The sequence below is a fragment of the Eucalyptus grandis genome, chromosome 7 (genome assembly GCF_016545825.1).
Source record: "Eucalyptus grandis isolate ANBG69807.140 chromosome 7, ASM1654582v1, whole genome shotgun sequence".
Taxonomy (NCBI): Eukaryota; Viridiplantae; Streptophyta; class Magnoliopsida; order Myrtales; family Myrtaceae; genus Eucalyptus; species Eucalyptus grandis.
In genome coordinates this window covers 52,068,180-52,084,003 of record NC_052618.1, presented here as the reverse complement: position 1 = coordinate 52,084,003, position 15,824 = coordinate 52,068,180, and the positions used below count along the sequence as shown (strand labels likewise).

Sequence of the window (15,824 nt, the reverse complement as noted above, 5' to 3'; positions counted from 1 at the left end):
TAGTTAAGGATGGGATTGGCTACAAATTGGTTAAAAGAAGCTCATAAAGGCTTGTCTAAATTGGGATTACATGTTTGTTTCTGTTATTCTAACTGATAGATCGACGCTAGTAACTCAAGGATCATTGTGTACTTGGCTAATGGGTTAAGAATTAGTCTCCATAAAATCTATATTATCGTCCACAGAATTAGAAAATTGCTTCTATTAAACTTCATTTACTAAAATAAGACCATCTCAATCCAGGATTAACAATCACGTTATGCTTGATGGGATTGAAAATCTTCATTATCGCCATAAAGAAAGGTTGATCACAATAAAGTTTTCATGGTACGTGCACACTATAATTCCTATCTTGTTACTAAAAGCAATATGACATATCAAGTCATGTTAGTTTCAAGAAAGTTATATTATTTTGGATTCCGATTCCTCTTAATAAATTGGTATCATTTTTTTTTCTTGACCAATACCCTCTTTTGCTTTCAATAAATTTATGTCTTGCTTGACTCGCTTGAAAGAATCATAAGGCTCCATAGAAGTGGGGCAGGACTTGGAAAATAAGTTCAAGTGAACAGGTGCACCTTGAACGGGTATGTGAGATTTGCTAAGCTTAAACAACTCCAAATATTAATGCCGTTGACTGTACAATTTTTCCCCGCGTACGCAAGGAAAAATTAGCCCAATAATGATTTCCGACTCAGTCAAGCACCGACTAAACCGCTTATAAAAGTAAAAATCTGTACATGCACTAAATTAATTCATATAATTCTTTATTTCATGCTCGGTCTTCTCTTTTGCTTGTTGAGTCACGGACCCTTGCATTTTATATATGATCATGTTTTTTTTTTTTTTTTTTTTGAGTGATATAAAATGAACAAAGAGAGAGTTTATATGTTTTAAGGATTTAAGTTCACAAAAAGATTCAATTTTCACAGGCTGAGCGAAAAATCAAATTAACTCGCTCGAAATCGCCGTCAGAATTGGAAGTTTCGTTCTTTTTCTTTTTCTTTTTCATGAGCTTTCGCAAGGAGGGCGTTGGAGAGTGTTTCGAAGCTGACATGACGTATTCATTATAAAAAATTCCATCCATTCTGCAGTTTTGCAACATTCTGCTCGTTTCATTTTCCCTCTCATCCGCGTGGGCTTCAATCCGGGGGAATCCGTCGTTTCGCTCGCTGTGGAGAGGAGAAGAATTCGCGACTTGCTCATGGGAGATTGTGAAGTTCTCCCGAGCGCCGGGAGAGGAAAAGGTGAAGGGCGAAGGGCACGCGAGAGGAGGTGGAGCGAATTCCATGCTTCTCCAAAAGACGCTGGATGGGAAGCATATGAAGAAACGAGAATCTTCACTCGTGGTGTTGAAATCGTCGCCATGAAAGCTGCAATGGAATGGGCAGAAGATCCGAGCGTTTCGTAGCGCTGGTCAGATGTTTGACGAAATGCGCGGGCGATAGTAGAAACTGGGGTGGCTAAAAGCCGAAATCGGCGTGTTGCTTGCGGAATGAGTAATTCATTTCTTTGTATATCTAGACGTTCTTTTTTATGCGTGCCTACTTTATTCTTTCCCTTTGGACAACAGAGATGAAGTTGCTGGATGTAGCGAAAAAGCAAATGATTATGTATCGATCGGCGACGCGCGGCAAATGCTGCTGTTCTCCTGCGATGAGGGAATTTTAGCTTTCTCTACTCGGAATTCTGTTTTCAAATTCACTAATTTACTCAGATGGACAATATACTCTTCAGCATCAGTTCAGGCCTTCGGAAGTGTCTCTCATAAATTGACAAATGGACCCTCGCCCTCGGTGACGGCAATTGTCTTCATTGGTCGAAGTGTCACAGAGCATTGAAATAGTCGTTGCACAGCCGCGGGTCATGCTTCCTCTTGATTGTTGGTATTCGGAAGCCATCTTTTAAGATCGATTCGGACGGGTCGTGTAGGAGAATCGTGTCGGATTTTTCTTTTCCCCTATATTTTCTCCTAGACTCCAGGTTGAGCTCTGTGAACATGAGATTCTGTTTTCTACATTTTCTGCATAAAGCCCTCAGGACAGAGCAGAATCGATTATTCTGGGGTTTGTAATTTCATTGAGTCTTGCATGACAGATGATTTGGCCTCCACGTGGTTAAATCGTCGCTAAATGCCGTTGCCCGACTATGATAATTGATGTTCCTCCTACTGGGAAAGAACAATGAAAGTCATTATTGATTGACTCATAGCTGTTGGGTTGCGACAATCATTGACAAATCTCATCATATAGTATGATGATGTGTCATAAAAGTCTGATTAGGAATTCCCAACCACCCAAAATGTTCCAAATTCATGACTTTTTATATCGTGTTCATTCCATTATTTTCTCAAATGACTTGCTTTTTCTTGTCTCTCTTCAAGTAGGCACTTCTGCTCCAAAGTGCACATTTCATTTCCACCTTTACCATGAAATCTTGCTCGATCTTCGAGATGACGATGTTAATAAAAAGTTGACAAATGCAAAGATTTTGCCACCTCACTTTTAATTGCCATTACAGGATCCTTGGCGAAACCTCACTTTCATTGGATTTGCATGCACAACCAGAGTAGGTCTATTGTTAGATTAAATGTCATTTGGTAGCTGAATTGAATGTGCATGCCCCGCATCACCCGACTTCCTTAAAAAGTCCATTGTGTCTTGTACAAATTGATTATATCCCAAAAAAATAAAAAATAAAGATCACTTTATTGACAACTAAGTTAAGCACAACTATCCATTGACGATGCCATTTTACATAATTGACAGCGAATAAATTTTCAGATGAATGCAAATTGAGTTGAGAATTTGATTGAATCCACATTTTAAATGTGATGGATCGACCCTGTGTAGGCTAATGAATGAAATCAAACCCATCCTTGAGTTCAAATCAAGCCTGATAAATTTGGGTGAAGAATTAAACTGAATTCATCAGTGAGCAAGTTAGGTGGGACTCCCAACGAGTTTAATGGCGATGCCATTATCATTTACCAGCTCATTACATGATTTTAATGTAGGCAAAAAGCAAGTTAGTCTTTTACTTTAAGTGAACAAAGTCTTTTCTATTTTTCAACTTTTTCCCTATACTAATTTAGTGTGGCTCAAATGATAAAAAGACTCAAGCTAACAGCACCAGACAGCTGATGCATGTTGGCTACGTAGAGGATCGACTTCTATGTAGTACCAAATACCACACTGACATGGCATGTTAATGCTTTTGATGGACAAGAGTGAATGAAAATGACAGTATTTCCCACTCATAAGCAGATATTACACTTGATCTTTGCAAAAGAATAACTTGAAAAACCTCTTCTCACGTGTCATGCCACGTATAAATATCGGGAGATGAGAAAAGTAGTAAGCGGAATGAACAGGAGTGGAGATTGGATTGGTGAGAATCTACCTTTATGCTAGATATGTAAAACCTTAAATTATTAGATGGAAGAAAATGCCCATACATGACAGGCTTATGGGCAAAATAGCGATTAAGAATTATTGGGATATTATTGTTATTGGACGTCTCACTTTTGTGGTGTTCAGTTTGGGTGAGCGTTGCTTTCAGTACTTAATCCCAAAAAACTCAGCGCCTTGCGTGTCCTTGTTAGTATGGTGCAGCCTTCATCATACCCCAATTATTGCTCTCCCCAACAGACACTCAAACAACCTTGTGACAGAAACAAAAGGCACCAATCACTATGACACTTGGTGGTGACCCATTTATGCAAGATGATTTTTCGACTTTCTCTCCCCTTCTTTCAATATCTAAGGTGAAGATAACTAATTTTGGTTATGGCCTTTTGGATATCTTTCTTTGCTTTTCCTTATCAGAGAATGTTAGGGAGCTGAAAGGAGGCTTGGGACTGTGTTGCAGTAGATAAAAAGAAGGTAATGTCAGCTTCATATTCATCGCATATGCTTTTTGCTCTCCTGCTGAAATTTTTTATCTGGTTCTTTTTGGACCTGCGGTTTGGCAATACTCTGTGTGATCCGTGAATTGACAAAACAAGAAGAAATCCTCCTGTTGGCAATAACTGTTGTCATCGGCACATGGAGAACTCTGTGAGCATTGCAATATCTCAGGATTTTAGCCTCGGCTTTGTTGGAAGGAGATGGTTGAGATAAGAATAGGGAAAGAACATCAAGAAGAAGAAAATACGTCGTGGAAATGGATAATGATAGTCAGTGCCCAAGGGTGTGAAGTTGAATCTGATTGCTTCATATTCACTATAACAGGTGAAAATACTCTGAACTTTGGTATGATGGATGCTTGCCAATCACCTCCTTCATTTTCCTCCCCTCAAGGAGCTTCGCATTATGATGAGCTCTCCATGAAAGAGAGTTTGATCTTTTCAGATAGCTTGAAGGTACATAACTACTGGTTACTTTTTCTGGGTTTACCTTAAAATTCGATTGATGTTCCTCTATTTTTTTTCGCCTATTAGATGATCAAATTCCTCATGATCTAGTTTACATCATGTCCAAATTTCAGGGTGAAAGGGTTTCGATTTGTCTTGCATACTATTCATAAGCTTTTCTCTAATTAGGACTTGAAGGATCTTAGCAAGCAGTTATACTCAGCAGCTGAATATTTTGAATTATCTTACAACGGACAAGATCATAAACAAATGTGAGATGCATAAGTTTTCAATTCATCATTGTGTACCAGCTTGAGCATTTATTTATGTTGCGCATCTCTTTGTTGACCTTGTCAATACTGTAGAGTGGTGAACACGCTCAGAGATTATGCAACTAAAGCTTTCATCAACACTGTGGATCACTTGGGCTCCATGACTTATAAGGTCAATTGTCTCCTGGATGACAAGATTGGGGAAGCTTCTGCAATTGAGCTTAGATTCTCTTGTGTTCAACAGGTATGCTATATAATTAGGTTTTCCTTGTATTACAGCATTAAGAATGAGAAGGGCTTGCATACCCTATGATCTACCATGTGCAGGGTCTAATAAATTGCAACTTAAGTTCTTGATACCGTGAAATTACTCCAAATAAACTACATGACTTGCCGGATTATATTACATTGTAATAAACTAATTGGCAGAGAAAAATATATTTAAAATAGCATAATATATCTTGCTTCAACAATAATATGGAAAATGACATAGAGAACAACTATCTCTCATACCGTTGACTCATTTATCACAGAAACCAAATATAATCTTCAACCCTACTTTTGTGTTTTAGAGACGACGAATGTGTGAGATGTTCATGGACCACGGAGGCCTATCTCAACAGTCACTAGCAATAAGAACTCCAAAGCACCACATGCGATATATCCTACCAGGCATGCTTCCCTTCACAAGATTTGTCATTGGTTTATTAAGACCAAAAGATCGAAGTCGGTTCATGCGTAAGAACTTTCTTTCAGTTTCGAAAGCTAAAGACGGTGGAGACAACAAAAATCTGCGATATTGCGTGACAAATGAAGTAAATGGCGAAATATCAGCAGGTTAACATTGTATGACTCTTTTTCTAGTTTAGCTTCCACTATGCACATTTCACGGAATAAGATTGGCCTATTAGATGTAAAAAGTTCATGAGTCATAGAAGTAGCTGTTCTCTCGCTCATCATTTGCAAGTGTTCACCTTATTCCATCAAAAAGCAGAATATCAAATGCTACTACTGACGTACTAATAACTTTTTTTGCTTTCCAAAGAAGTATATCCGAGAAATATAGACTTCTGCATCAATCGTCAGGTAACTTTTGACTGAATTTGTTCTACTCATCCTAGCTCTGGAAAGACCTGATGCTGACAATGGAACCCTGATGCAGGAGACGGCATTTGGCAACACAATTTCCACAATCCTCCCGAACGGGCCCCTTTTCATTCGCAAGTACCTTGTCCAACAAAAAAGCAGGTCGGTATTGAATACTATAAATTGGGGGTAAGAGCATTAAGAGTGCCCAAACTTTCGTATGTGCTTATCCGAGTGCCAAAACTTTATATTTGCTCACTTCAGTGTCACAAATTTGAAAGATTAATCATTTGAGTACCAATTCCAAATTATCTCCCCAAAAAATTTGACATAGACGCTAGTTGCTTAACGTGGCTTTGCCAGCACTAATGTGGACAATTTTTAAATTACTTTTTCTTTATTTTTTTTCTTTTTATTTTGGGCGGGCAAGAGTCACCAATAGCAAAATCCTCGCCCTTGGCCACGAAGGCCCTAAACAAGGTTGTGAAGGCCCTAAGCAAGTTCGCAAAGGCCCTAAGCGAGGTCACCAAGACCTCACTAGCCACTACACTGGCAAAGTTATGAGGGCCCTCACCTAGGGCCTTTGTGGCTAGATCTGTGTGAGGGTTGCCTCGCCCTCATAGTGAAGGCCCTATGCGAGGGCATCACATCCTCACCCGCCACTGGCAACGTTGCCCAAAGTTGGCGAGGGCTCTTGCAACCTTGCCCAAGACTTCACATCCGAGGCGGGGTTTCGCAGCCAACAAGGGTTGCCAGTGACCCTCGTGGCAAAAAAAAAAAAAAAAAAAAATTAAAAAAAAACACAAACTTAAAAAAAAATTCAAAAAAAAAAATAAATTCCATGTAGAATGATTTGCTTGAATTGAAATTCAATAATGATTTTATTTTGATGTGACTCAACTGAACAAAAAGAAATTTTTTTGACACTTCTAATGTTCTTACCCCCTCCAGATTGCCATACATAGCATTTAGATCATGTTTTCATGCCTATGATTTTATCATGTATCATGTAGTCAGACAAGCTACTAATGCAAGCCGCACTTTTTCTAACCAGAAAAACGCACCTCCCCATTTCTATTTCAACTCACACGTTCAAGTTCTCTGGCCGATAAATCCACATCTCCAAACCCTTCTAACGCCAAAAAACGAGTAAGCATCAATGAAATTCAGTGCAGCTCAGCTACTAAGCTTTATTTTTTGTTGGACATGTCTTGCCGACATGACCTCTCATGGCCGAGTCTCTTATATGCCCATATGAACATCCAGTACCCATCAGAACCCCGAAGATCCACTTCAATGTCTACTCATGTTGAGAGGAACAGAAGAACTGATATCGAGCTGTATTCCAGCAAAAACAAAAGTCTCTTCAAGGCCTTGCTTAGCATGCAGAAGTCAAGAAAGGACAGCAAGTTGTACAAGTTCCTGGACGAGAAATAAGAAGAAGGGGATAAAGGAAACCGGATAGACCCATATATGAGTTTCTTTGCATCAAAAGTGTACCTGAATATGTTGAAGATCACTGGAAATACTTTGATTATGTCGTATAACTAAAAACGTTTCAGATCAGACAGCTGCAAATGAATTTGGCACCAGAATGCTCCACATAAAAACAGGAGCTCAACTGTACAGATTTCATGTGTGACAGGCAGAAAATTCTTCAGTAACAGATGCTTGACAGTAGCAATTGTTGATTGAGCAATGGATATGGTTCAAAATCCAAGATCAAAACTGGGACACTCAGCCTTCACTATCAATGGATCTCTATCTCCTTCAAGGTCCATTCTTTTATCACTAGCATTGCTGTGAGAACAGTGTGAAAGCAATGCTTCAGAAACAAGATTGTCACTGCAGCACTTGGGATCAGCTTGCCCATGAGAAGGCTGCAAATGTTAATTGCAGCAGATGTACATGTTAGTCATACAAAACTCAGTGAAATTGAGAATGTCCTCAAGGTAAATAAAGAACTAGATTTTGGACTGGGATGCATTAGAGAATTCAAGCAGGTCCTCATGCATCTAGTTTGAACATTCCCTGCAAGCAGTTGCTACCCGCTGCTAATTTAATTCCAGCTTGGCCAGTAGTTTGGACGAAAGAGTTACATCAAACATCAAAACTCATTAAGTTCTGATGGAATTTCCTGATGCTGAGAGTGACAATCTTGCCACAGACGGGTCAAAATAGAGCTGAAAGAATCTATTACTGAAAATAGAGCAGGACAAGTAGCTGTGAAATACCTGTGAGTTGCCAATTGCAAAGTCCCCCATCAAGTAAGATTCATTGAATTCAGAGGCCAATTCTGATGATATTTTACAATGTCAGATGATGAAACATATATTGCAACAAAGCTAACACTTAAATAAAAGAATGCTGAAGTGAGTGAGATTGCACTAAACAACCTTTAGACTTCATTAGACCAGGTAACTTTTCATTGTTGGTAGTATCAGTCAGATTTCCAGTGTCCACATTCTCCACTGAAGCCAGCTCAGCAGCTGGCGCTCTTTGTCTTTGAGATCCATCACAAAACTCATCTGGATCCTGAAGCTCCTTCGTTAGGGAAGTAAAACTTGCCTTCCTTTCATATGAATTTTCAGCAATGGCAACTTGATCTAATGGTTTTCGGAGTACAGATAGTATTTGACAGGCTGCATCAATTTGATTGCAAGAGATCATTTGCAAGCTATAGTAACACACATAGGTTCCTCCAATAAACATGAGAACTAACTTTCAAAGAAATTCAAAATGAAGTGAGCAATGCATCAAAATCAATAAAACCAATCCCAAGTTTAATTGATGACATTCTCTTTCTAGAGCAGGTCCATGAAACAATCTATCGACTTTGCAGGCTTTACAAGGCTTACTGTAAATTATTTGATGCACCTGAATAAGATAAAATTATTTTCATTGTGCCTAAATCTAACTACACATGTGAAAGATAGTAACATCAAAAGGCAGAAGATAATTATAATATAGAGAAATTTCTCCATAGAGTAATCACCATCACGTAGAGGCTTGGTCTCGGAAACTCTCCTGATGCAATCTGTGCTTTTCATAACAGATATTCCACTGTTTGAATCTGAATCTCTCCTGGATGGAACCTTCCCGAAGTTTTGTCTCCATGTTTATGCCAGGGTACTGTAATATCCAAAGGTCAAGCATTAGGCATCAAATAACTGAGGCACATAGAATTAATATCTATGAAAGAAAGAATTAGATGTTCCAATTCTGAATCATCTTTAGTTGACCATATCAGGTGTACAATCCTCCTCATATAAGTGCCCCTACTTAGTTTAGGAAGATAGCAACTTTCTCTTAACATGTTCTTTCAACATATTCATTTCCTATTGTATCTTAACACCCACAGCTCCACCTAAATAACCTCCTCAGTACTTCACTAGGACATAGCTAGTCAAACAGGATGCATCAAGGAAAACTACATCTACAATGAAGTTATTGAAACATCTAAATAGCATTGGATGAATAAAAAATGCTGCAAACCTCCCAGGATTGAATTGATCAACTTTAGCACCATCCACCTCCCATGGCCTGTCCTCATTTCTCTGGCAGCGTGACATGTTCAAGGTCATTCAAACCCATTGCCCCCTTTTCTTTTACCACATGCTCCCCAATATCAACCAAGTGAGAATCGACCACCAGAGATTTTCCAGTTCCCAACACTTCATCTCTCCTAAGAAATTTATTCACCAAGATTTTCCTACTAGCATCATACAGTGTGACCTGAATGAATCCAGGGGAAGAAAACAATTAGCAGAAAAGTGATTCCAGGACCTATAAAAAGAACTTTGAACTTTTTTGGGTAATGAAAAGCACTTGAATTAGTGTGACACTTGGGGCACATAATGAACCACTATTTAAAAAACAGAAGTGATTCATGTTGGATCAGCAAACAAAGTGGCCAGCCCAGTTTAATGAAAAAAAAAGTGGCTTAATGAAAAAATCCATGAAAGTGCCTCGAAATGACCTGCCTCCCTAGGGATCCGTGAACTTCAAGCTGCAGAAAACCATCATGGTATTTCTTGACCTTTTGATTTACTTGTGTTGTGTACAAAACCTGCCATTCTACATGACACGAAAATGTCAAACTCCAAGAAGGACATGCTCAGAATAATACAAAACAGCGGGAGCACATAGCCCACAAAAGAACATTCACATGCTCATGGGTGTCAAAAATGGCCGAAGGACAATAGTGGACCTGTTATTGATTTCATTATTTCAGTAACCTCAAGCTAAAAGGAGGCAGTAAATACAAAGTCATATCAAGACAATAACTGGCTACATAATGAAAACTTTATTAGAAAATCTAACAGGAAGTAGAACGAGCAACCAGCTTGTTAATGAAAACTTCAATAGAAAATGTAAAAATCATAAAGAAATACACAGGAGAATCCCTGTAACTTAGCCCATATGCCCTCCTCTTTTGCATGGGGTTCTCTTAAATGGAACTCATTTTTCAATACCTAAAGCATGGTGCTAGAGCTAGGAAAATATCAAGAACATAACCTGACAAGGTAAATTGTGGATTTTCCAAGTGAAAGGACAACCTTAGACCACCTCTAAAGCACAAAACCAGCACCTTTATACATAGTTTTAATTTGGTGAATCTTCTATCTACTGAACATTTTTTCCATTTTAACTCAAGTGCGTTATCTGTCATATGTAAGGAATTTCAAAAATCCATCTCATTAAGCAGTATAGAGTTTTGCCTATGACAAGTGCGAAAGTTTCCTAACAGGCAACTTTGCTTTCACCAAGAAAAAAAAATGTGAGTTCATAATCACATAAGAACGTGCAACAAATGTAGAAACAAGGCAACTAGCAAACACTCTTAGCAAACTGAACATGCATACAAGCAAAATCTGACCTGTTACGCCTGATTTTCCAGCATCTAATATACTCCCCTTTGCCCATTCTGATGCATCCTGGCCATTTTTTTCTTCTGAAAGAGTACTAATGAATACATGTTTCAGTGCATCACAATTGCAGAATCAGGTAATTATCATAGATCATACAAAACATGAAGAGAAGGGAATCTCACTCCTTAACAGAAAAGGAGAAGATGATATAAATAACAGAGATGGTTTTCAATTGTGATCTGTCTATATTTGGTCAATGAAGAAAGTGTTAGCTGCATATAAAAACAATGAACTGACTCTTGCATCTGCAAGTTCCAGAATTTGTGGAAATCGTTCCATGATCATAAACATCCCATGAATTTGTGTCCTTAAAGCTCCGAATCACATTGTGTTAAAATATCAGTTTGGTGAGTACAGAGCCTCCCCTAGTTACATAAATTTGCAGAGCAGCTGAATGATAGGATTGATGGGAATATAAACAATCAGGGAGAAAATGTTGACAATCAATTGACAGTTCAAGACTTTAGGAGAGGAGGTAAGGCAAAAAAAAAAAGAATCAACAGGAAAAAAAACAGCTATTTATAGAACACCAGCTAGCAAATCAAATTGAACTCTATTACAGGGTACCTTTACAGCAGATTTAATGGTAGTAACATTACACTGCTGCTTTTGCATATTAATTTGTGAAGAGAACTGAAACTGTTTCCGCTTGCTTTTAGATTTAGTTCCCTCAAAGATTCATGGTTTGCTTCACGATTGCCAACTTCAACCAAATGACCAGGAAATTCCATCATCTCCCCAGGGCTTACTTCTTCAGCTTTGTTCAGGAACCTACTATCTAAAAGTTTCCAGCTCGTATCATACAAGAAAACCTGGTAAAGGCCCCAAAAAGGTTTCAATGATCTGAGCCATGTTTATCCTGATAAAAAAATTTCACTAATCTGTAGAGAAAGGTATACACCATGAAGAAGAAAACTAACTAATTAAGGAATGAAGACCTGAAATATGATTCAGCAACAAGACAGCTGGTATTATCTAAGGTTATCATGATCAGTAGAGATGTAGACTGTAGAGCTTGACCTGCCTAGTGATAGATCCACTGCTTATACAACGCAAGAAGCCATCATGATATTTCTTCGACTTTTGAGTTAATTGTGTTGTGTACAAACATGCCAATCTATATCAAAAGAATATCACGTCAACTGCAGTGCTAAGACAACAATAACAAACTTATGAATGTAACTACATAGAGAATATAGAGACCAGTTTTCTGAGGGAAAGTCTGGAAATATGCTAGGAAGCTCCAATGTTCTTCAAGAGAAACGATTTAAATATGTGAACATAATACTGCTGTGACTGAGAAGATTTGATATACAAAGCATCAAATTTGAGTAAATATTTTTTGAATGGATGCCACATGTAGTGTAACAACATGCAGCAATCATACACCCAGAGAAAATCGAGAACAGATTCACAATCCAGGAGATACATCAAGAGAAAGACACGGTCTGGCATGGGCATGGATGAGTCAGTAAAAATCCAAACTCACCTGTCGTACTTGATGTCCTTGAGTTCGGACTCGCCTGCAATATGCTGTACTTGTTTATTTCATTCTTCTTGAATTCTGAAAATAAAAACAAAAGAAAAACAAAAGAACACTCATGCTAAGTTTTGTACCTAGCATTTACTTGCAATTAAGAGAGAATTAGATTATGTAGGAATTCATCACCAACCTCTAATAATCTTCTGCGATGGACTTAGGCTGATCGTCTGCTCTTTATGCTTCTCCACTATGGTCTTTTCATCTCCTTGAAAAGAAAGCTGAGTCAATTATACGATAATACAGGTAGATGATGGGCACAAATTTGCAAACGTATGAAGCACGAGTCATTGATTTTCAAACCAACGGAGACACCAGCATTTAGAAGACAAATATGTAAGAACAGACAATACCGGCACAATCAGAAACGTTGACGAACTTGTTTCTGTGAAGCAGATTCGTTCGCTTAGGGACTTTATTTTCTCGGCTGCAAACATAAGTATCATCGAGAGGCTTTTGCCCTCCTTCAGGCTTTCCAACATCAACCAAATAAGCATTGAACGTCAGCGTCTCACCGAGCAAACAACTTCGTCATTCTTCAAGATCCTGCATTCCAACAGCTGGTCGCTGTCGTCATACAGCATTACCTGTCGAAAAATCCGATCATCAATCACGGCATGGCCTAATCCACTCAGAACAAGCTCAATCGCAGGGAGCACAACGACTGAAACCACAGAACAGAACAATCCGCGAGGACAGTCGAAATCGAAATCCTTAGCAGCATCGAGCCGTTGCTATCTAGCCTGATCGAGCGAGCTGAATTCAGGGAATCGATCACCACTGCAGTTTCGACATGGACTACTACTAGCCGATCAAAACCGAATCATGGCCCAGCCCAATCGAAGGTAACTAAATTCGCCGATCGAGTTGAGCTGGACATCAATGGCGGAGATGAGTAGCGAGTGAGAAAGAGGGAACGCACCTTGGCGGAGGAGGAGTGGAGAGAGAGGAAGCCGTCGCGGTAGACCTTGCGCTTCTGCTTGAGGTGCTTCGTGAAGGTGACGTTCCATTTCGTCGGAGCCTCATCCATGGCGGTTTCTGCATTTGGAGGAAGAAGAAGAAGAAGAAGAAGAAGAAGAAGAAGAATTTCTAGGGATTTCGGAGAGCTGCGAGTGAAGTGATACCGCTTTCGAGAGCTGAAATGTTATGGCGGGAAACGAGGCGAGTGCATTTAATCCAGTATTTTGAAAGTGGATTGAAAAATATAGAATAATTTAACTTAAAGAATTAGATAAATAAAAAACCATTGTTAAAATAGATTTTCAGAAACAATTTTGAGATATATATGTTTGGTGAAAACATATTTATAAAGCTTTTTAAGTGAGTAATATAATTTTTTTTAAAATATATTTGTTTAAAATTAAAAATAATATATGCAACTTTTTAAATATAATTTTTGATTATAATGCTAAAAAATCAAATACATATAATTAAAAAAAAAAAAAAAAGACCATAATCAACTCAGCAAAAGGCTATCGCTTACCAACAAACTAAATCTAGTACTAATAGCCGTCAATGGCGGCCCTCATCAAAGGTCACCCGACTAGTGAGGGCGACCTCAAGCAACCTCAACCAATGACCATGGCGCTAAATCTAGCTCGCCGATGGCCATAACCCTTCGTCAGACCGGTGAAGAATGCGTTTGGTTTAGTCTTTAATCATCATTTTACAACAAAAAATCTTATCTTGAGTAAGTAAAAATGTGAAGTAAGTGAAAGTTTGGATGAGTTTCCAATCACAGGAACCATTTATACTTGGCGGAGTGAAGATTAAACTTATATCAGGCATCTAATCATAGACAAACTTTCCGATCAGAAAAAAAAAAAAAAATCATACACAAACTTTGTTCTTTGCCAAACTAGTAACCTACTAAATGAGTTAACAGTCTCTCATTCCAATTCTAACTTATAAACACGACCCAAAAAGGCTAGAAGGAAATCGACCTCATATATTTAAAAGAGAGGAAAAAACGAATGTAAAGACATTAAATTTTGCCATCCCGATGACTACTTCACATTATGTTAAAGCTCATTCACCTTTAACAAAGATGAAAAAAATAAAAATGAAATGAAGATAGATATTATTATTTTATTTTATTTTATTTTGTAATCGATCAAAATGTAAGAACAAGAACTTCTAAACCTATGTTTTCCATATTTTAATGGATCTAACATATCAATTGTGTCTATTTGTTATATTTCAACTCATAACATGCTGCATTAAGGTAGATCTCATGTTGTTTCCATTAATGACGGATCTCCTATGGGAGGTTGCAGTACAAAATCGATACCACATCTCTCCTGACTACAATGCCATTTGTTGATATCGGCGAAAGGGATCCCAATTTCGAACCCATTAAAATATTGACCCAAAAAAAACTCAAATCAATGAGTTGAGAGTTAATTATAAGATAACAACAACCTCCACAGCCCACTGAACTTTTGGGGAAGATTAGCCTGTCATGCCTAGCGTAGGTCTTTATCCGTTGAGCAATTGCCTTCCACCTGACATCGTTGGATCCCTCTCTGGGCCTTATCTTGAGGCTTCGAGGACCAGCTCCCCTCTGGGCCTTATCCGGCGGGGGGCAGGACAAGCTCGCCCCGCACCCGGGCCGGGGTCCGCGTGTCCGATTGCTCTCGGTTTGTCGCATGTCAGTCTTGAGTTCGTTTGAATTCGTTCGCTTTTGGTTTCGAGTCGGGTGGATCGCATTGACTGAGCTGGATTTGGGTCGTTGAAAAGCCCTGTTTTTCGACCATCTGAGACTTGAGAATTGAGGGTTGACTTGCTTGGTTTTCGTCTTCTATGGTTTTACGATTCTTGGAAAGTCGAAATTTTTCCTCGTTTGGAGCTAATCTGAATTTGTTGCATGTTAATTTGACTGTTTTTTCCTCTTTGACTAATCGAAAAATTTGGTCTGATGATACGGTTCTGTTTTCTATCGCTTCAAAAAGCTTGGGAATCAAAGCAAGGAGTTTAAATTAATTGTTGGGATTGCTCTTTCTTCCACCTCCCATTTCACCTGATTTCCTAATCAAACTTCAAGCAATTAGGCAACTTCATAGTTCAGGACTCTCAGAATTCATAATTCTCACAGTATTGTTCCAACTGTCTGCAATGGCCTGTGAAGCTGCGGCTACTGAGTTTTGACTGAGAAGTTGTTTCCAAATATATAGATCGTCACAATTCAGAAACCAAAGCCCCCGCTGAGGATAGTGATCGTAAAAAGCTGCCATAGCCATATTTGGGGCTGACGGCATTTGAAAATCTTGATGGATACTGTATCATCAAAGAAAGGATGACCCAGGCTCTTCGTTACTTCAAAGAATCCACTGAGCAGCTTGTTCTGGCTCAGGTTTGGGCTCCAGTAAAGAATGGTGGTCGGTACATTTTCACGACTTCAGGGCAACCCTTTGTTCTTGGTGCAGATACTAATGGGCTTCACCAGCACAAAACGGTGTCTATGATGTATTTGTTTTCTGCGGATGGGGGGAATGATGGAGAACTGGGACTTCCTGGTCCTGTTTTCCGGCGAAAGCTGCCTGAATGGACTTTTAATGTACAATACTACACCAGCAAAGAATATTTGAGGCTCGATCATGTTCTTCATTATAATGTTCAGGGAACCTTGGCTTTGCCCGTCT

At 38.8% G+C, this 15,824-nt stretch overlaps 2 protein-coding genes across 6 annotated transcripts; one reads left to right on the top strand and one right to left on the bottom strand.

Annotated features, from left to right (window-relative positions):
• Window positions 1-3,705: 3,705 nt before the first annotated feature.
• LOC104446118 (protein ABIL3) lies at window positions 3,706-7,356 on the top strand. 5 transcript variants are annotated; one of them, XM_018873124.2, is made up of 10 exons: window positions 3,706-3,884; window positions 4,007-4,363; window positions 4,544-4,626; window positions 4,720-4,870; window positions 5,199-5,298; window positions 5,383-5,463; window positions 5,672-5,712; window positions 5,789-5,874; window positions 6,767-6,861; window positions 6,979-7,356. In XM_018873124.2, the coding sequence occupies exons 2-9, from the start codon at window positions 4,109-4,111 to the stop codon at window positions 6,822-6,824; spliced, it is 855 nt and encodes a 284-aa protein (XP_018728669.1). In that variant the 5' UTR covers window positions 3,706-3,884; window positions 4,007-4,108; the 3' UTR covers window positions 6,825-6,861; window positions 6,979-7,356. The 5 variants fall into 5 exon arrangements, with proteins under 5 accessions (XP_018728669.1, XP_039172781.1, XP_039172779.1 ...); XM_039316847.1 differs by having other exon boundaries at window positions 4,233-4,363; window positions 5,199-5,463; XM_039316845.1 differs by having other exon boundaries at window positions 4,010-4,363; window positions 5,199-5,463.
• A 47-nt stretch (window positions 7,357-7,403) lies between these two features.
• LOC104446119 lies at window positions 7,404-8,792 on the bottom strand. The gene is made up of 4 exons (XM_039316359.1): window positions 8,708-8,792; window positions 8,109-8,354; window positions 7,947-8,008; window positions 7,404-7,592 (listed from the first exon to the last, which is right to left on the bottom strand). The coding sequence occupies exons 1-4, from the start codon at window positions 8,760-8,762 to the stop codon at window positions 7,422-7,424; spliced, it is 534 nt and encodes a 177-aa protein (XP_039172293.1). The 5' UTR covers window positions 8,763-8,792; the 3' UTR covers window positions 7,404-7,421.
• Window positions 8,793-15,824: the final 7,032 nt, after the last annotated feature.

What these genes read in the sequence shown, in the direction of transcription:
- LOC104446119 (XM_039316359.1), bottom strand. Translation starts at nt 8,762, where the DNA reads ATGAAAAGCACAGATTGCATCAGGAGAGTTTCCGAGACCAAGCCTCTA. An exon ending in TGGTCTAATGAAGTCTAAAG is followed by an intron (nt 8,009 to 8,108) that starts GTTGTTTAGTGC and finishes AAATATCATCAG; the next exon opens with AATTGGCCTCTGAATTCAAT. An exon ending in TTGCAATTGGCAACTCACAG is followed by an intron (nt 7,593 to 7,946) that starts GTATTTCACAGC and finishes TAACATTTGCAG; the next exon opens with CCTTCTCATGGGCAAGCTGA.
- LOC104446118 (XM_039316845.1), top strand. Translation starts at nt 4,109, where the DNA reads ATGGTTGAGATAAGAATAGGGAAAGAACATCAAGAAGAAGAAAATACG. An exon ending in AAATGGCGAAATATCAGCAG is followed by an intron (nt 5,464 to 5,671) that starts GTTAACATTGTA and finishes TGCTTTCCAAAG; the next exon opens with AAGTATATCCGAGAAATATA. An exon ending in ACTTCTGCATCAATCGTCAG is followed by an intron (nt 5,713 to 5,788) that starts GTAACTTTTGAC and finishes ACCCTGATGCAG; the next exon opens with GAGACGGCATTTGGCAACAC.